Source organism: Rattus rattus, chromosome 5 (assembly GCF_011064425.1).
Source record: "Rattus rattus isolate New Zealand chromosome 5, Rrattus_CSIRO_v1, whole genome shotgun sequence".
Taxonomy (NCBI): Eukaryota; Metazoa; Chordata; class Mammalia; order Rodentia; family Muridae; genus Rattus; species Rattus rattus.
The window spans coordinates 29,990,872-30,012,004 of NC_046158.1; the positions used below are offsets into that span (position 1 = coordinate 29,990,872).

Here is a 21,133-nt window from a genome sequence, read left to right on the forward strand (position 1 = left end):
GATTTTTGTTTGTGTAAATTTTGGGTGGGTCTAGTTTAAAAATTGATTTGCTTTCTGTAAAGAGAAAAAAGTGACCTCTGTATTTAAATATATTATTCGAGAGCATATTCACGTAAATAAGTCACCATATTACCTTTGACCTTACTTTTGTCTTTAGCTTTTCTTATTTATTGTCGTATTACATTTTTATTCTCTCTTGTTTACAAGATCTAATAAATTTCTGTCAATGAACTGAAACAAACCCGGGCATACGATCTAACTTCTTCACCTAATAACTCTGAGCATGAGGACAGATTTCCAAACTTTTAACAGTTTCGACTTCCCTATCTAACTAAGAGAAAAAAAATTACTCCATTTTACCAATAGAGTTTGAGTCCCTTTAAGGTGAATTTGCTTTGCTATTCATAAAATGGCATATAGCGATTTTTGCTCTGCAGAAGGTATACTTTCTAAATCAGTGGTTCTCAACCTTCCTAATGTTGCTACCCTTTTATAAAGGTCCTCATGTCCTGGTGATCCCCAACCATAACATTATCTTGTTGCTCCTTCATAACTGTAATTATGCTACCGTCATGAATCATAATGTAAATATCTGATATCCAGGATATCCGATATACAACTCCAAAGGGATCACAGCCCACAGGCTGAGGACCACTGGTCTAATGATGGACACCATCGTGAACAGCAGACCTTATCAGTTATAATGACAGTAATGTCCCATGAAAAGAAAATGGACATTGCAGTTTGCATTGCAATGAGGCATCTGATTCTCTGCCACGTGAGCCACTGTCATTATTCCCCTAAGTTTGCTCTTAGCACGCTCTGCTAATTTGCAACCGTGATAGTCACGATAAGGTTCTAGAATTCTCACATGAGAACTCTGTCATATTAAAAACAAGCACATGTGACCTTTCAGAACTCCTCTGCCCAAACGGCTACGAACTGAATAATAGAAGCATCTTTGCTGTGGTATAGAAATTCCCCAAGAGCGTCCCACACTGTGGCACTGATACTGGATCTCCAACCCCCGAGACACCCGTGCGTGCCCTCCAGTTGCACTGTTCTCCCAAGTTCCAGAACATTCACCTCCGTGTAGCTCACTGCAGCAGGGCTGACAGAGCTGAACACACGGAGAGGAACCTTTGCTTGGCTGACTCGTTCCCTCACAAAGAAAATAAATCAGAATAATAAATAGATCGGAACCCCCTTTTAATGGTCATACTTATTCTACCCACAGGCAATTTCTGGGTTATGTGGCATCTGTCATGATCCTCTCTTGAAATGTATAGCTAGCCACGTAACTGAATCTTTCTCACTAGCCAGCGGGCTGTCCCCGTTCTCTTGTGGGCTTAGCACGGCTTCTGCAGAGAATAATTTGGCCTTTTTTGTACCTGCTTTCATTTCTCATTCTTCCTCCTGTGTTATCAGTGAGAGGCTTTACTTGATCACCTAGTTAATGTCAAATCGGTGCTGAGTGGACAGCTGATGCACTGGCCTTTGCTTTCAGACAGATTTGAAATGTCACATCTAAATTAACTTAATTTCTTCATTTCACTAGGGTTTTATCGAAGAACAAGAATGGATATTGCATGTTGTCACATCTTTTAAAATATACTAAGGTGCACATTTTTTTTTCCCCATGTCTTACTGTACTACGTTTTTGGCTGGTATGGGACCCCTTGCTATTCCTGGACCCTTGCTTGCAGCCTATCACTTGAGCACGCTGCTGAATTGGACTTATTAACGTCTCACAGCTTTCCCTGTTGTTATCGCCCAGCAGTTTCCATCTGAGAATCAATCTGTAGCAAGCTTTGGTGCCTATGACGCCTCCCTTCTTGTATGAGGTTCGCCAGTAGTCGATTACCTATAATTCCGAAGGAATCCTATGAAATGATTAGAAGGACCTTGGCACTAGATGACAAAGCAATTAATAAAACTCCTTTTGTTGCTATGTGCTTTCTAGATTTTTGCAGAGTCATTCTGGTAATTTCTATTTCCGTAAGAAATGTCTCACAATCCAGGTTTTGCAATTAGCCCATATATATTTTTTTCAAATACTATTTTAAGTCTGAGCCTTCTCCTATGTCCCTTTTCTAGCCTGTGCATTTCTTTATTCTTTCCTCTCCCCTTTGTCCTGTGGCTATTGGCTCACTAGTAACTGGCTTGGTTCCTGGGCTTTCGGCTCTGCTCCCTGCTCTTGGCCATCGACGATCCTCTCCCCCTTGGCTGCACAGATATACCCTGGTCATGTAGAGGCAGCCGGGGGACTCTCTGAGCAAGACGGAGTCGTTGCAATACTTACGTGGCTCACATTAAGGGCGTTTGCTCGAGCGAGATTAATTTCGGGCGTGTCTGGCATTATGTGGATGGAAGTCTTATCTTTGTCCCAAACTTCTCTGTATTTTGGCTGTGGAAGGAACCAGGAAATAATAGAAATCAGTTGATGGTTGATAATTTTGCTAGTTTCAGTGAATAGCTTGTCACTTTTTTTGGGAGGGTCAAATCCAGGGTTATCTTTTTATATTAAGGTGAGGGTTTCTCGAATTTTTTTTTGCACATAAGTTACTTAAAGTTTGTAAGAAAATTATTAGTACTCTATTAATATTTTAGGTCTTAAAAACATTCAAAACCAAAACTATGCTACTGAAGCTTCTTACAATTATTGATATATTTTCCTATAGCTTGAATTCAATTTTAATTACATAGAAAAACAATAGTGACTCACAATACTAATATTTTCAGCATTTGACTTAGCAAGGACAACTTCCGGTGTATCCACAATACTCGTGTACTTGAGCTTCACCACGGGGGTCCGATAGACACTGTCGCAGAGGATCTCCTGGGCATTTTTGACTCTCAGTACTTCAGGAGAGCCTTCTGGCATCCAGCCAATGCCACGCAGCCACTCCAAGTCAGCCTTGTAGATGGCCTGGGGGAGAAGGCACAGTCACGTAGAAGCAGCCTGACTTCTTTCTGATTGTAACAGTAAGGTAAGGAAGCCATTTTCCTTATATAGCATTTTATATTTCACAAGCAACACTTTTAAAAGAACGATTGCCAGACATGGTCCTCCCCTCCCACACCCCACCTCCCATACACAGCAGTGTTTTGTTTCAACGTGTCCTGTGCCAGGGTTCTACGCTGAGGCGCCTGTGCGCAGGTGTGGAAGCATTGGACGTATGCATGGATGATTTCTGACTGATATCTAGGTGATCGTGGCACTAGCCAACGTAGAGTTTCAAAGCTGTAAGAATGGCTCTCTGCAGAACCAGAATGGCCTTTTCAAAGTCTTCAGCTCAAACCTGGCACTACTAACTCCCCCTCCTATAGCTCCCACTGGTCTCAGGATCAAGGACCTCAGCATCATGGACTTTGATCCGGTCCTTGTCATCACCTACTCTTCCAACCTCCTTCACCTACTCCCTCTGTACTGATCACAGGGGCCATCTCTGAGTGTCTCTGTGACCCCTTCGCCATCATAAGCCGGCTAAATCAGCACCCCTCCCAAGGAATGTTCCACAGTGCCTCAGATCGCTCGTTCCGAGCTGTTCCACTTTCACGGCACTCTCGTTAACATGCGTTTCTGTATCGCTGTGAACCCCCTCACCTCAAGAGCCACCTCTTGCTTTTCCTTCGTTATTTGCCGTCACATCTTTTGTGCTAAGACAATGCCTGGTTCACGGCACACTTAATAAGTATTCTTAGAAGGATAATTAAGAATTCAAAACTGACTGTACAATTTTGGCCTTACTTGACTTTTCTTTTATCTAAGATGGTCCCTCTCTTCCAACTGGGATCTGGCATATTCTTGATTATCACACCACACGTAAAAGCTAAGCAGATTAAACTGTTCTACTGTTAAAACACCAGCAATTAATATAAAAGCCATTGGTTAGAAAGGGTATTTTAATAACTAGCTACGGGACACAAATGTCAGGTGGGAGTAAGAGGCTGAAAATACTAGAAAATCTCCAAAGGATGATGTCATACACTGTGGCGTTTACATAAGCCCACTCCAAAATTCACAGTTCCGGGTCCCATCTTTAAAGAAGGTGATTTAAACACATCCCTCAATATACTAATTCAGTCTGTGCTGAAACCAGTCTACATCTGTCACTAGGCCACCCAAATTATTTATAGGCATACCACCTCTAACATCTCATCCAATAGTTAATAAGCATCTTTGAAAAGGAAGCCGAGTTCAGAAAATTAAAAGAAGACGTCCATTCTACACAAGAAATACATAGCCTTGGGCTGGAAAGATGGGGCAGTGGTTAAGAGCACTTGGTGTTCTTCCAGAAGATACAGGTTCAATTCCAGCGCCCCCATGGCAGCTGAAAACCGTGTATTACTCTAGTACCAGTGCCTCTGTGGGCACCAGGTACGGACATGGTGTGCAGAAATATATGCAGACAAAATACCCATACACATAAAATGAACAAGTAAATAATTTAAAGAAGAAACTCGTAACCTTATAGAATCTATCATTTTTTAGAAAAATTGAATTGGCATATGAATAAATCTAAAAATGTTTTGGCTGAGATAAACACTGTGATGCCAAGAACATCTTGTTCAGGGAAATAGGTGAGTTCCGAGCACGTCCCTAACCTTTGAAATTAATTCCCAGGAAGACAGCCCTATTGTTCTTCAGTGTATAGCTGAAGGGCCATGACAGTCTTTCATCAAACGAACCGTATGTGTTAAGCACCTCAGCAAATCTCCAGAGAAATTCTGGTAGCACCTTATCAGTGAAAAATCAGAATCTCCCAAACAAATCTAGCCACAACACAGTCAATCAATAACTCTGGCAAAACAGTAAAGGGGTGTGCTCACATGGGGAGACTTAGGCTTTCTAGAGCATTGGCCGGTTAAGAATGCCAAGCCACAGACGGACTTCTTCCCGGGGGGCACTTACATCACTCTGCAGGTCGTAGGCTTTCCTGGCTTGGATCACATCATTCTGGTCAGGAAAGCAGGACCACTGGTGCAGGTACTGCCGATAGTCCACGTTGCTTGCCAATGCCTGGCCCTCCTTGGCAGCGTTGATGGACACCATGTCCCCTGGGATGGAGATCTTGGCCTTGTGATCATTGTAGGCTTTTTTGTACAGCCTGTCATTCTGCATCTTCAACACGTTTGCTGCCCAAACCAGTTTTGGGTCTTCCTTGGCACTGGGACATCCAATGTAATGGCCTTTCTGTTTCTCATAAGCAGTCTTGTACAGATACTGGGGAGTGTGGGCACAAGAAGGAAGATCAGGTTTTCCACGTTTGCTTTTCCTATAGACAGTGTTTTTCCACGGACAACAATCCTGCCTCCCTTGGGTCACCTTTATTTTAGACACCATTTCCCCCTAAGTTTACGCTGTCATTTTTTTTTGCACTGTTTGTTATGTCAACTTGCTTTCTAAGAGCACGTGTCTGGAAACACTGTGGGCACCTGGAAGATAAGATCTGTCTCCTGGACATTTCTCCCCTCAGGCCTCATCAGCATCCCCCAGAGTCCAGTCACTGTTAGTTGCTTTCGGATGCTTTTTCATAAGCAACCACAACCACGTACTCTCTGTCACTTTAAATGAAATTAATTGCTTAAGCTTATTTTGAAATTATAAACTGATATTTAAAAATGACTTTTAAATGTATAATATAGAGGATAATCAGCATGTTTGTTATAGTAAAATAAATTTCAGTATTAAAAAATACTTGTCCATGTACTGCTTCAAATTATTCACAAATAATATATATGTGTCACACTTCAGGGTGATAAAAATTTCAATATTCACTAATCCAACAAATGTGTGTTCTTGTAAATAAACTGATGTTGAAAAGATTTGGGGGCGAAGAGAAGAGAAATTTTGTGCATAAATACAGGAATTGTAGAACTAGGTGCACATGGAGGGACCTTTGCAAAGCGTTGAACGAGTTGTTCTGGAATTTGGAATTTTAAAATAATATGCTAAGGAAAAAATATTGGCACGCTACTCTAAACTCTGAGGAATTAAGTCGAACTCCCTATGTGTGAACAAGTCAGTGTGTTGAACCTGGAGAAGAAAGTGCTCTTACGTCACTGGCAATATCCCGAGAGGCCTTGGCATGCTGGATCCCAATGGCATCTGCACGGATGTCATAGCCCGTCATCTTGACGTCTTCCCAAGCCTTCTGATACTGTTTCTGCAAATGGGGATTGCAATACCACAGTCAGCCTGAAGAGGGAACTGCGGAGTCGTCATTACTGATGGAGAATAGCTATTAGCAGCAAGTGGCATTTAATACTGACCATAAAACCCTACATTACAGGGTCGTAGAAAATGAACTACTGCTAACAGTCCTGCTGTACATAAATCTCCTTAAGGTTTTTAGGACAGACAAGTTTCACACTGAGTTTAATTCCGCATGCATTTTCAATGGAAAATGAAAGATTGAAAGGAATCTCCAATAATTTTCTTATGACAGAAATTTCGGAGACAGTAAATAATAAAAATCATAAAACTTTACACATCTTGGCATTTAAAGGAGAAAGAAACAATGATAGTTCACTGGAAGGGAAAGCATTACACCACAAACACCTTTAAGTTATATTTTGTTTTAGTTTTGAGAAATCATTGCCTTTTCAACAAGGCCTTTCCAACAAGAACATATGTCTACCCTATAAAAAATGGAGAGAGACATACAAACATCTAGGATCTTAAAAACTAGAAATAAAAGGGCCATGCTTTCTGCCTAACGTTTGCTGGATATAAAGGAAGGAAAGGTTTGGTAGACAGTCTTCTGTGAACCAAATCCTAGAGACTCTTACATTGCTAATCTGGATGGCATTCAGTTTGGACTGCAACATCACAGGGGTGTCAGCTGGCACATTCACGTTGGCCTTCTCTTTGTCCCAGGCATCACGGTACAATGGCTGGTAATGTGAAAAGTATGGCAGGTTAGAAAGTCACTAACCACACGAATTCCATTTAAAATTAAGAGTTACTGTTGGCTGTTCCATATATATATATGTATATATATATATATATGTGTGTGTGTGTATGTATATATGTATGTATAATACAGAGGATAATATTAATGTATATATATATATAGTATTTTTATTTACAAATACCAAATAACTTCATGAATAATTCATATATAATACAATATAAATTTAAATATGGTAATAGAGATACTTGTCCAATTACCACATGCAATTACGTGACTCTGAAGTCTATACTATAGAAATTCTGATAACATACAGAATTAATTAGGACTTCGCTTTCTTAGACAAAGTATCTGTCATGATGTCTAAAGATGAAACTGCCCTGGGACTTCTCAGACGATGTCATGATTAAACAGCCACAGATCGGTGACAATTTTATGATTGAAGTGTTAAGCAGTGTTTCAGTTTGCATCCTCAAATGCAATTAAAATGTGTGTCAGAATCTGGACCCAGCTGTCGTGAACTGACTGTGAACATCTGGACCCAGCTGAACTGGCTGTGAACATCTGGACCCAGCTGAACTGACTGTGAACATCTGGACCCAGCTGAACTGGCTGTGCTGTGAACATCTGGACCCAAATGAACTGACTGTGAACATCTGGACCCAGCTGTCGTGAACTGACTGTGAACATCTGGACCCAGCTGAACTGACTGTGAACATCTGGACCCAGCTGAACTGACTGTGAACATCTGGACCCAGCTGAACTGACTGTGAACATCTGGACCCAGCTGAACTGACTGTGAACATCTGGACCCAGCTGAACTGACTGTGAACATCTGGACCCAGCTGAACTGACTGTGAACATCTGGACCCAGCTGAACTGACTGTGAACATCTGGACTCAGCTGGGCCCCAGATCCTACTTCCTGTCATACTGGCAACTGGAGGTTCGCAAACCGAACTCCCCTTGATTGAGGTGCCTTGGAAACACCACACCAGCTCACCTCACTGATTTGCAGGGCATTCGTCTTCGCCAGGATCACCTCTGGAGTGTCAACGATGCTCGTGAACTTGTAGGCCTCAGGCTTTATGCGATACAACCTTTCATTCAAAAGATTCTGAGCATTCTTCACTCTCATCACATCCACAGAACCCTCCGTCAACCATCCGATACCCTTCATCCATTCCAGGTCTGACTTGTACACATTCTATGTGGAGGGGAGAAACACACAGTGGGAAACACGCAGGTCAGCCAGGAGAACTTGACTTTGGAAGACCACCATAAGCCCTGCTCACGTCAGCCAGACATCATTTGGATTAAACTTGAATCATTGCATGTTATGTCTCTGCCACCTGTCTTCAGGAGAAGTTCACAGTCTCCTGTGGCAACTAGAGCGTAGCTCACAAGTGGCACTTGGTGGGATGAGGGACAGCAATGGCTAGAACCACAGATGACACTGGCATGTAGTTTTTCTTTTTGTACTAGGTTGAGATTTTGTGCTTAGTAATGAAGTGTGTCTTTCATGAGCCACAGAGAATAACAGTTGTAGGAATACCAGGGAAGGAGCCCTTTAGATGTATGTATAGTAAGGAAATAACTCCATATTATTTTCTACATGTGTCACTTGAGTTAAACTAATATTTCCGTATGCTTTTATCTGTTTCTGTAATGTGGATATCAGATCACACAAAGGTCAGAACTGGGGGGACTGAAACTTTCTGTTTAATTACACAGAGTAAGACTGATTTTTCCCCCTAAATCTTGGTGAATAGGATCCTGTCATCATCAAGTATCCTTCATGTTGGGATGGCTTCTATGATTACCATGGGCTGAGCAGAATGCCTTGGGTCTTTAGATTGCTGCCTGAATGATGTCCCTGGAGCATATACTACAGTTAAATGCACACATTCCATCTCCCCGGAGGCTAACACACACTCACATCGCTCTGCAGCTCGTAGGCTTTCTTAGCCTGGATCACGTCGTTCTGATCCGGCAGGCACGTCCACTGGTGCAGGTAATTGCGATAGTCAACGTCGCTGACCAGGACTTGGCATTTCTTGGCTTGAACGATTGACATCATGTCCAAGGGCGTGTTGTAAATGCCTTTCGACTTCTCGTAGGCCTTCTTGTACTCTCTGTCGCTCTGGATCTTAGCAGCGTGTATAGACCATACCAACTTGGGGTCATCTTGCAGGCTACGGAAACCCACGTGGTGGCCTAGTTGCTTTCGGTAACCTTCTTTGTATTTGTACTAAAATTGTGGGGGGGAAACAGAGAAAAAGCCAAACAATATATTTTATATTTTTCTTTAAGTGATTTCAGAATCTTAATCCTAATGCAAATTGGCTCCACCCTGGAAGCCATTATGTATTTGATTTAAAAGAAACCAGGGCTATTTTAGGCAGATGAATGAATCAGGAAGAAAACATTATGGTGAATTAAAATAATGTAAAAACCTAACATTTCTGAGCAAACACTGTTTGCCAGACCTACTATTAGAGCTTCAGACGTGTGAGGTTTTTCTATACCAAACTGGTGAATTTTTTTACGTTCAAAAATAAACAGTGGCAATTTTAATCACAGTTAAGTCTCCTAGTGCTGTTGTGAGATGAATCCTACAATATCCTATAATTCAAAAGAAAGACAGTAGAGGGGGGTAATAAGGTTGCTGGGCAAGGGGAGGGTTCAGCCAGCCAGACCCCCAGGGTGAAGGGATAGGGAAGAGTCATAGGTATGATTTTAGAGATGGGAAGAAACACACATTTTTAATAAAGCAAGATCACTGGTTTCTAGCGGGAGATGTCTGTGGACAAGAGTTTTCACCTGATAAGCCGTGGAGGAAGATGGTGCCTTTTTTTTTCTTGTGTTTAGACAGCTTGGAAATATTCGGATCAAAGGGAGAAAACGGGGATGAAGGTGTGGGTGGTTAAGAGGTAAAACTGAGCACTGAGGAGCAGTTAGCAGCTGTGTGTGCAGGTAACTCCAAGAGTGGCCCAGAGGAAGGAAGGAGGGGCACTTTGTCATTGTTCTGGTTGGTTGGTTTGTTTTTTGAGACAGGGTTTTTCTGTGTAGCCCTGGCTGCCCTGGAACTCACTCTGTAGACCAGGCTGGCTTTGAACTCAGATCTACCTGCCTCTGCCTCCTTAGTGCTGGGATTAAAGACAGATGCCTGCATGCCCGATTTAAGGAAGGAGTGTTTCAAAGTTGGAGCTGGGAGCATGGGACAGTTTAGAGGATAATGGTGTTACTGAGAGCGAGTTTTAAATTAGCGAGAAGCACACTTGAAAACATCGCTGAGACGTTACGCAGAAGCCTCTAGCATGAAATACTTGATATAAAATATGATTTCAAGTCTTAAGGGGTGTAAGGCATGATCTTCATTTATACTGTGAAGAACGCCAGAAATATTTTGGGGGATAAAATGACAGCGTATTGGTTCCTGATTTTTCATCCAAAAATTGTAAAAGTATTTTTATGATGTTTCCTTGTTGTTGAAAATCAAGGCAGAAATTATGGCCACCATATTTATCTTAACTATAACATTTTTATACCTTTTAATGTCCCAAGTAAAGAATGCCTGCAGCCCAAGATAAAATGTGATTGTTTGCACGGATTATGATAAGAGAATGAGACTCTTGAAAAAAAAAAGTCTTTGTTTTCCAGAGGAGAAAACCCCAAAGCAAAGAGAAGGAAGTTACCTCACTGGCGATCTCCCTGGAGGCTTTGGCGTGCTTGATTTCAATGGCGTCTGCTCTTAAGTCGTAGCCTTTCTGCTTGGCTTCATCCCAGTCTTTTTGGTAGAGTTTCTAGTGAGTCAGAACACAGGTTTGTTTAGGAAATAAAGACAGACTCCTATCAGACATACCAGACATCGTGACCATGATGGAAAGGTGGTGTGAGAAAGACATTCGTCTCTGGGGTCCTTTGAGGTTGGGTGTTTACTTTGCAGTAGAGGGAACCTCTGATGTAAGACTTAAAGCTGAGCATCGAGCAGTATCAATGGCTGAGCACCTACTGTCGTCACAACCTGATGTGTGTTTGACGCTATCTCCCTGCCCAAGTGCACGGAGATGTCAGAAAAAACGGCGAAGCCAGGGATGCTCTATTAAGGTCCAGGAAGACCCATCCAGGGTTTTCCTTTCATTTTGTCCCTTTGCCCTTTAACTTAGACTTTTCTCCTCTTCCTTGCCCCCTTGTTCTTTTTGAGTCAGGGTTTCTTTGTGTAGCCTTGGCTCTCCTGGGACTCACTCTGGAGACCACGCCGTCCTCACAAAGACCCACCCATCTGCGTCTGCCTCCCCACAAGTAGGATTAAAGCTGTGCGCCACCACTGCCCAAAGTTCAGGAGTTTTTTTGATGAGGGAATGTAATATTATCTCTTGCTCTTTGAATACGATCAAAAATTCCCCTTGTCTATTACTTGACTTTGGGATGTCAAACAAAAAGATGTTACCAGAATGCCTGAGATGACAGTAGATGCTGTTGAGCACAGGGGTGCTTGACTAGGATTTAATTATCAAGACACGGACATTGGCTATGGGAAGATGGTGGCAAGGCTGGAGAGAGAGCATCTATAGTCTAGGCATTCAGCCATGCAGTTATGCTAACCTCTCAAAAGACAGAACTTCTTTCTAGGGACGCTAAGGGGAAAATATAGCAGTAAAATCCATGGGCATTACTAATTATCTAGGAGATAAAGACTTTTGCGCTCCATGCTTCTTTCTCTTACGTTGCTAATCTGCAAGGCATTGATCTGGGCCTGCAGCATCGCTGGAGTGTCCAAGGGAATGCTGATGTTGGTTTTATCTTTATTCCAGGCTTCCTGGTACAGCCTCTGTGGACCAAAAGGAAACAGCCCTTTAACTCGGCAGCAGAGAATGGATATCGGAAACCTTAAGCCTTGGCAACAATTTTATTTAAAAATCAAATGTTTCCATCTGTACTTATAATGGCTGATTTGATCCTTTAATTCGAATATGCAGTGGTACTCAGACATACATCCTGACATTATTCAGTAGACTTCAAATAACACAAAATGCTACCCATCATGTGGACGGGCCTCATCCATCAGTTGAAGGCTGTAATACTCTAACTCCCCCCATCGAGAAGAACTCTGTCAGCAGACCACCCATGACATCAAGCAGTCATTTTTCCCTGGGTCTCCATCCCGCTAATCTGTCTTGCAGATTCTGGAATTGCCAGCCTGCGTAGAGCCAATTTCTTAAAGTTTTAATCTCTTTTTTCTACACATACATTTGTAGATAGATCCCTCTGGACCTGTTTCTCTGGGAAATCTTGACTCATGCAATGCTGCACGATTACATAGTATCATGTCCCACATTTTAGTACTACTAAGAGTTAAATACTTAATGAGACCTTTCAGTTAAGTGCTTCAAAGTCCCCTTGAGAAGGGAAAGACATGTTCCCCCATCAGAGTTCTATTTTCAATGTGACTGCATTAAGCTAGTCAAGAGAGCCTCAGACTTGCACCCTCAATGGAATTCTTTTTTTTTTTCTTTATTAACTTGAGTATTTCTTATTTACATTTCGATTGTTATTACCTTTCCCGGTTTCCAGGCCAACATCCCCCTAATCCCTCCCCCTCCCCTTCTCTATGGGTGTTCCCTCCCATCCCCCCCATTACTGCCCTCCCCCAACAATTACGTTCACTGGGGGTTCAGTCTTAGCAGGACCCAGGGCTTCCCCTTCCACTGGTGATCTTACTAGGATATTCATTGCTACCTATGAGGTTGGAGCCCAGGGTCAGTCCATGTATAGTCTTTAGGTAGTGGCTTAGTCCCTGGAAGCTCTGGTTGGTTGGCTCAATGGAGTTCTTTGAAGAGAACAGTCTGTTTCCTCAGCTTTCTCTACCATCATCTGAACACTGTGTTCAGAAACACGGAAGCTCAGTAGTTGGACGGCTCTTACCTCACTCATTTGCAGAGAATTGGCTTTTGCCAGGACAACTTCTGGAGTGTCCACAATGGAGGTGAACTTCAAGGCTTCCGGCCGTGTCCTATACAGTCTCTCATTCACAAGGTCTTGGGCGCCCTTCACTCTGGTCATTTCCACGGAGCCTTCCGGTATCCAGCCAATGCCACGCAGCCACTCCAGATCTGCTTTATACACACTCTGCCAAGATGTCAGAGCAAAGCGTTCTGAATGTTAGACACCCCCCCACCCCCCAGCTGAAAACCCAAGGGTTTGAGGAAAGAGGCGGGAAGCAAGGAGAATGTTGGTTCCTCACAAGGAAGAACTTTGTTCTTACAGGATTCAGGGGTTTTAATAATGATAACAAAAGTCATTTGCAAAAGCATAGTTATCTCTACTTTCTATATTAATAGTATTTATGAATGCCACAATATAATTATTTGAATGTTTAAAACAATTATGTAACTGAAAAGATTTAAAGGGAACTTTTGTTGAATCTCTTTGCATTTTAATCCTGTGATAAATGACTCATAGAGTGTTTAGTGTTTTGGAACTGGTGATAATTATTCTTAAGTGTTCAGATTTACTATATCTGGTTGAGTTGCTAGAAATTACAAATGACATGAAAAAATTGTTTGGAAATAGAAGATATGACCACAGTAAGGCTTTGCATCTAGGTATTAACAGTGTGAATGATGCTTCCCTGGGTTGTACATAGGCCACCCATCTATACTCAGGGGTCCTGGTTGAACAACCAACAAAGATTCCCACCTCCTTCACCCCCTTTCCCCAAGTGGATGTTACATACATCACTCTGCAGTTCATAGGCCTTCTTTGCTTGAATAATGTCGTTCTGGTCAGGCAGGCAAGTCCAGTTATGAAGGTAGTTCCTGTAGTCAATGTCGCTGACCAGAGTCTGGCACTTCCTGGCCAGCACCAAGCCGAGCATGTCCACCGGGCTGCTGAACTTGGTCTTCCATTTCTGGAATTCCTTCTTGTACTCCCTGTCACTGTGAATCTTCCCCGCATGCATGGCGCACACAATCCTGGGGTCGTCTTCAACACACTGGGCTCCAATGTGGTGGCCCTTCTGTTTTTCATAGGCTTCCTTATATTTGTACTAAAATGCCAGAAACAGGTTCAGAAAAAAAAAAAAACAACAGGTTTAAGTCACACGAAATGTACAAGAATTTCAAACCTTAGCTTCCTGGCAGTCCAGTACGATGTTTACATTTTTATGCTACCGTGAAAATAACAGGGCTGAAGAGATGGCTCAGTGGTTAAGAGTATTAGTTGTTCTTCCAGAAGACAAGGTGTTATTCCCAGTACCTACATGCCAACTCACTAGGGGGATCTGCAGCCCTCTTCAGGGTTCCTTGAATACAATATTCACATGTTGCATGGACATACATACAGGAACACACGCACGATATAGAATAAATTAAATTTAAGAGACTGTAACGATTGATACATTCTCATTGTTGAGAACGTTCCTTGCAGCCAATTCAATTCCAAAATGTACTCTCTGCAAAAACCAGGGGCAAGGTCTGGGGAAAGGCACATAGCAATTACAAAGTGGTCCACTAGCCAGACTATTGGATTCTCAGCACTACGGAAAGCACAGAATCTTAAGGGAAGGAACTCACTTCACTGGCAATGTCCCTGGAGGCCTTGGCACTTTTGATGGAAATAGCATCCTCTCTCAGGTCATAGTCCTTCATCTTTGATTCATCCCATCCCTTGGTATATAGTTTCTAGGTAGAAAGGAAAATACAACAGAAAATGGAGCTTTAGAAACCCAGCAGGCCACTCTCAGAGAAGACACTAGTAAGGTGAAAATTTACTTTAACGGTTTCTATGAAGGCTTAAGCAACACCCAAGGGCATCTCTTACTTGGCTGATATTGGCAGAATTGCTCTTGGCCAGCAGGATTTCAGGGGTGTCTGGCATGACATGGATGGAGGCTTTGTCAGTATCCCAAGCTTCTGTGTATAAATGCTGTGGAGATGGAAAAATAAAACCTTCTTTAGAAGCCAGTAACGTTACAGTTAGTGCCAAATGTCACCAAATTTACTACAAATAAAGCCTGGTTAGGTAACAATTAGTAAAACATGGTAACATGGAAACATGGCCCTAGAGCTCTCATAAACCAATACCAGTGGTCTAGCTATGAATCGGTTTCACCCAGTGAAACCCTGATCTTCCTCATAAAATCTCTGGAGGGGCATTGGGTTACACATCTTCAATTACAGCACAGATCAAACACAGAGAAATCAGCCGCAGGATGAGGCTCGACCTGACTTACTATAAGCTGAGGACCCTTGAGAAGGGTGGGTGCTCTTCACGTGCCCATTTAAAAGTGAATGACGATATCTTTTGGTGGTTCTTAAGATATTATGGTATGTAAATTGCCTTGGGTGATAGTAGATTGTCTGTGTGTCTGTTTGACTCTCTCTCTCTCTCTCTCTCTCTCTCTCTCTCTCTCTCTCTCTCTGTGTGTGTGTGTGTGTGTGTGTGTGTGTGTATTCTTCTTTGTGGTTGTCCTAGATGGGTATGGTTAGTTTCTAGAGTTTTATTCTATTAACTCTTTCACTTCCAGAATGACTGAAAGACATCTCGGCAGAGTTAGGAGAATTCACATAAGTTCAATTCAATGAAATGTTAATGTACTCGCTGATTTGATAAAGGATAAAGGGACAGATGGGACTTTTGTGTCCTGATACTGCAAGCAACAATGACAACTCAGTTTCAAAAGTGCATTTTCACAGCCTAAGTCAACAGAGCTAAAAGGCAACTAAGCTGTTGCATGGAACACGGACCAAGAGAACCAGAGGCCTCTGTCTGCTCCAGCTGGGCCAGTGGTCCACACAGGGGCAGGTCAGAGGGCGGGTGCATTGGTGTAGGAGATCACTTCAGACTCGGCTTCCACATGTATACATGGTTAGAGGGTATAGTTGGAGCAAAGCATAGAGAGCTAGCAAGAATTCCTGCAGTCATTCTGCAGGAGGCTGAGGAAGCGGACCCTTTCCTGACTGTTGCCCCCTGGCTCATCAGGCCGTTTCCAACACCACAGGCCAAGTCCCTGGGAGGCCTGGCTCGGGTGGCAGAAAACCCTCTAGGGACTCACCTTGCTCATGGTGATGGCATTATTCTTTGCCAGGACGATTTCTGGGGTGTCTGTAATACAGGTGAACTTGAGCTGGTCTGCAGGCTGGCGATACTTCCTGTCACTCAGGATTTCACCTGCTCTCTTTACCTTCTCGACCTCTACAGAGCCAATGGGAACCCAGCCAATGCCTCTCAGCCACTCAAGATCAGCCTTGTACACAGCCTGCAATGAAAGTGTCAACCATTCAGACGTTACCTAGTCACCCTGGCATCTTTGATGCAACACATACTACTAAGTCACAGTGTGTACAACTTTAGGAAGACCCATCTTCGCTAAAAATGGTTTAGTTCCTTGTCCCTGAAGTTGGCTGATATGTGCTGTTATTCTAAGGGCCACAAAGCCTCGTTCAACATTTGATCTCAGTGGTAAAAAAACTACATTGAGGAAATCACTGACTTCTAGAGTAAGGCACTTGCTGTCTCATGTGATGCCCACTCTTCCCCATGTGGGAATAATCCTCTTCAAACACAGTGGGCTCCTATCTTGTTCAGCAGTGGCCTTCACGGAAAGGTTCATGAATAAATATATTTCCTTGTGCAAATAAAAGTAGTGTTTTCATATGCATTTTATGTCAATGCTTCTGAGTCGTATTTTCCTTGTATTTAGTCTGAGTCTTTGTACTTGTTTTAGAATTCATTTTATTCTTTGAATTAATTCAAATAGTAAGCTACAGGAGGACTTTTCTTACAAGGAAGGGAAGCCATTTTATTTTTATGGTTTTTGAAGAGCATTTTTTTTTAAATCATTACTTTTATTCCAAAAGCAATTATTTAATCAAAGAGTCTAGTCAAGACAAGAATTGACTATACCAACAAGGGAGTGTCTGAGAGGCCACAGGTTGCCTACTGTTGGCAACAGAAGTATCTCTCTTAGTTTTAGGTCATTATAATGTTTCATTTTCCTAGAAAATTGGCCAAAACCTGCATGACGCATTCCTCAATGTTCATTCACAAATTAATACTGATGCTTCATATTAAAAAAGGGTATCAGTACAAGGATCATATAATCAATCTGCTTGGAAAACCAGTTTGATTTAGATCAGGAATTCTTAACCTGATATCACTGAGCAGAACTAAGTCTAACAGCCATGTTTTTACTAGCATCTAACTGAAACATAGCATCGTGCAAGTAAAGGTATGCATAGCAGATTAAAGTAGTATCAATAATACATGTGTCCTAGTAAGCAACAGATGTCATAGACACTACTATATTATTGTAGATGTTGCATATTTCTTAAAATATTTATGCTCAGGGCTCTGGAGAAATGGTTCAACAACTATGAGCACTGGTTGTTCTTCCAAAGAAAGCCCTGGCTGGAGTTCAATTCCCAGCACCCACATGGCAGCTCACAATTATCTGTCTCTCTAGTTCCACGGGATCCAACAGCCTTACTCAGGTAAAACACCAATGCACAAAAATAAAAATAAGTAAATCATTTAAAATATTTATGCTCCTCACATATTTTCATAATCATTCTCAATATGATTGGTTTCCTTTGAGCCCAATGCTTATTTTACGATTTTTATGACATTGCTTTGAGAATGGTTCATGGGTTTTATTAGACTTCCCAAAGATTCTATAACACTGATAATTTAATATCCCCCACTAAACTATTAGGACATATGGCTGAAGAACATTAGACACACTCACATCACTCTGGAGATCATAGGCCTTCCGGGCCTGAATGACATCATTCTGGTCAGGCAGGCACGTCCACTCGTGGAGAGGATGCTTGTAGTCTATGTCGCTTACAAGGATCTGGCACTTCTTGGCCAGCACCACCCCCAGCATGTCCACTGGGCTGCTGTACTTGGTCTTCCACTTCTCAAAGTCTTTCTTGTACTCCCTGTCACTCTGGATCTTGGCCACGTGTATGGACCACATCATCTTGGGGTCATCTTTGATGTTCCGGGCCCCAATGTGGTGGCCCAGCTGTTTGCGGTAGCCTTCCTTGTACTTGTACTGAAGAAAGAAAAGGTATGCCAATCTGACAAAAAGAACACGTACTACTTCTGTGTATTTCCCCCACTATTATCAAGCAGCACGAAGATGGACAGTGCCCACCCTGTTTATAAAACAGGATCCAGATGGCCATGGTCCATGTTTGTAGCAGGGCAGAGCCTGGACTGCAGGGCTTCTTGCCTTTTGTTCTCCTCATTCCTCTAAACTACACTACCCAGTGTATACTGGATTCCTTAACGAGTAGAGATATAGGTTTTTTAAACCATTAACATTATGATTAGTTTAGAATATCTCTCTTGTTGCTAGACCATGGAATGGATTCTTGGTCAAGTACATGCATAGCACTTAGAGTTTATGTGTCAAGGAATTATTCTCCTTATTAGCCTGTCAACATCACTGACGTTTTGCCAGGAAAGTCATGCCTTGGGGTTTAGAATCTATCTACCCTTAAAGGTAAAAAGGAATGTGCCATGACCCACTTTACCACGAGAGTCAGAGAAAGCTCAGCAGCTGAGAACGTGGTGATGATTGAAGGGTTTAGGGTCTGGGATGGGTACAGGGGAAGAGTTTGTATTTCAAGGATGCACAGAGCACAGACTCTCCCTGAAGGTGTTTATTGTGCACAGACAGGGAGAGAAGAGGTGAATGAATACCGAGGCGAAGGCCCACTTGCTTCACGGTCTGTCCACTATCATTAGGGGCTTCTCTGAGAGTTCACTGAGAGTTACACAGGATGGACAGACTCTAAACCATGCCCACCATCTACCAAGGCCTCCACTGGGACTTCTTTCTTTCCTGTTACAGTAAATACGTGGATGCCACAGGAAAAAGACTACACCCACATTGATTCATTTACCGGTAATGTCACATCTGGATTATCTATTGCTCAGTTTTTGAAGTTCAACAATAAAAGGACCAGGACACAGCTTGGTGGCACCAGTATGAGCAAGACCCTGGGTTCTATCCCCGGTACCAGAAAACAAGAGGAAACAAACCAGTAGGTCTTTAAACAACGGATGGTCTTTATCTGACTGACAGGCATAATGGGCAGGGGTCAGTTCTTTCACAACCCCACCCCTTCTGACCTTTAACTTCGTGTTAGAGGGGAGTCAGCCAAGAAAGACAAAACTTGGAAGCAAAAGCAAGTTCTAGCAAAGAGACACTCTGAAAGCTTCCCGCCTACAGCAGTTTTACAGAATGAAACGCGTCCTTTAAAACAACCAACTTACATCACTAGCAATCTCTCTTGACGCCTTGGCTGATCGGATGGGAATGGCGTCCACACGCAAATCGTAGCCTTGCCTCCTGGCCTCTTCCAGAGACAGTTTGTAGAGTTTCTGTGGAAAGAGCCCTTAGTCACCACTCCCGAAGAAAGGAAGCTGCTGTCTGTTCATTTTTGTTTTCTGTCCTCATTTCAATGACTGAAAGGAATCCCCTAAATGTTCTGGTAGCTTCATAGCTACCACAGCATGTTTCACAGCCCACAGATCGGCAGGCATGTGTATGAAAAGTCAGGCTTGCCTGACTGGGAAATCTAAAAAAAATGTTTGGAAGTAGATTGACATTTGGTTGCAGAAATTTTATTTTCCCAAAGGAGCACATATAAAAATTCCAGCACTTACTAGTACCTCAGGATATTAAAAATGCTGTCTTGATTGAAATGAGAAAGAATAAGAAGAGTGTTTTTAAAATGGAATATATTTGTTTTTTGCTTTTTGAAAAACCCAGTGCATGTAGGCTACTATAGCGGAACATGGTTGATTTGGAGTCATTGCCATTATAAAAATATTGGTCCAGATAAACACCTGCAGTAATACCAAATGAAAACCAGAGAAAGAGGATAGTAACTCACTGAAAATGGTTTTACCTCAGTGCCTGAAAAGGGTTTGTTCTAAGAGCTCTTGTCCCACACGAAGTCCTTTGACATCCAAGTCCCTTATATGAATGAGGGTAGGCATCTAAGCACACCTCTCAGTATAGCTCTCCATTTTCAAGTCTTAAAAAAGCTCAGGTTGTCCCAGACCTTGTTATATAGTCCAGAGTATGCTCAAATTCATGGTCCTCCTGCCTCAGCTTTCCTTCTGCATGCTAGGATTTATAGACATGACCTACCTTACCTGACCATCCTATATATTTTTAAGTCATCTCCCGGTTATTTATGAAACATAATACCACATAAATCTATGTAAGTTGTTACATATGATTCAGGGAATGTTAACAATAAAAAACACAATACACTTTCAGAAGAGGTAAAGTGTTTTTGCGTATCTTTAAGCCAGGGACAAATCCACAGATGCAGGACCACACTTGTAGCAGCTGACTACATAGACCTTGTACCCATGGCTGACCCAAGAGAAGGTTTGAGAGGAGTGGCCCTGGTAGACTATTTCCCCATAAGCACTCCACTTCCTGACTGATAACTGAGGACTGGGCTTCTTTGTGGACCCACCACATAGCTCAAGATTAAATCAAGGATGAACTGTTTCTTTTGCCAACAATGTCACTTATAGGATAAGTAATAAAGTAGTTAATGCATTTAACTAAAGGAAGCATTAGGGTCCGTCATTTTCCCTCTCTGGACACTCACATCGCTGTAGTTTATCCTGTTGAGTTTGGCCAGCATGATTTCTGGTGTGTCAGGCATGACATGGATGGTTTTCTTGTCATTGTCCCAGGCTTCCGTGTACAAGCGCTATGAAAGAAAGGGAGAGAAATGATTTTGGTGTCCACAGAAATTGTGATCTCTTTGATACAAAGCAGAACTGAATTTATCAAAGCTACATCCCTACGTTGCTTACTAAAATTTATAAATAAATACTTTAACTATTGAGTTCAACAGTTCTGCAATGTATGATCTGTCTGAGAAAGAATTATTTTCTCATAGGATTTGTTGTTTCCTAGCTTCAAGTCCATTACGTACAACCCTGAACTCTGGATCCTCCTGTCTCTACATCCCTAGTACTAAGATTACAAGGATGGACCATCATGCCAGGTTTTATATATAATATGTTTGTATTATAAGTAATATTTTGAATGATTTTTTGAAAATGAAAGTGTGTGTGTGTGTGTGTGCTGACCTGTTTTATGTCAACTTGACACAGGCTAGAGTCATTTGAGAGAAAGGAACATCAATTGATAATTTGCTGATCAAGCTT

General features: G+C 42.2%; 1 protein-coding gene across 1 annotated transcript in view; it reads right to left on the bottom strand.

Annotated features, from left to right (window-relative positions):
* The window catches only part of Neb (nebulin), a 188,264-nt gene that overhangs the window by 67,662 nt on the left and 99,469 nt on the right, over positions 1–21,133 (bottom strand). Inside the window, exons 73-89 of the mRNA XM_032903283.1 lie at positions 20,566–20,670; positions 19,208–19,315; positions 17,667–17,978; positions 15,975–16,178; positions 14,741–14,845; positions 14,494–14,601; positions 13,656–13,967; positions 12,845–13,048; positions 11,646–11,750; positions 10,615–10,722; positions 8,856–9,167; positions 7,920–8,123; positions 6,796–6,900; positions 6,063–6,170; positions 4,916–5,227; positions 2,726–2,929; positions 2,303–2,407 (exon numbers count right to left, since the gene is read on the bottom strand). Coding sequence (XP_032759174.1) covers positions 2,303–2,407; positions 2,726–2,929; positions 4,916–5,227; positions 6,063–6,170; positions 6,796–6,900; positions 7,920–8,123; positions 8,856–9,167; positions 10,615–10,722; positions 11,646–11,750; positions 12,845–13,048; positions 13,656–13,967; positions 14,494–14,601; positions 14,741–14,845; positions 15,975–16,178; positions 17,667–17,978; positions 19,208–19,315; positions 20,566–20,670 — 3,021 coding nt within the window. The remainder of the gene's footprint in view (positions 1–2,302; positions 2,408–2,725; positions 2,930–4,915; positions 5,228–6,062; positions 6,171–6,795; positions 6,901–7,919; positions 8,124–8,855; positions 9,168–10,614; positions 10,723–11,645; positions 11,751–12,844; positions 13,049–13,655; positions 13,968–14,493; positions 14,602–14,740; positions 14,846–15,974; positions 16,179–17,666; positions 17,979–19,207; positions 19,316–20,565; positions 20,671–21,133) is intronic.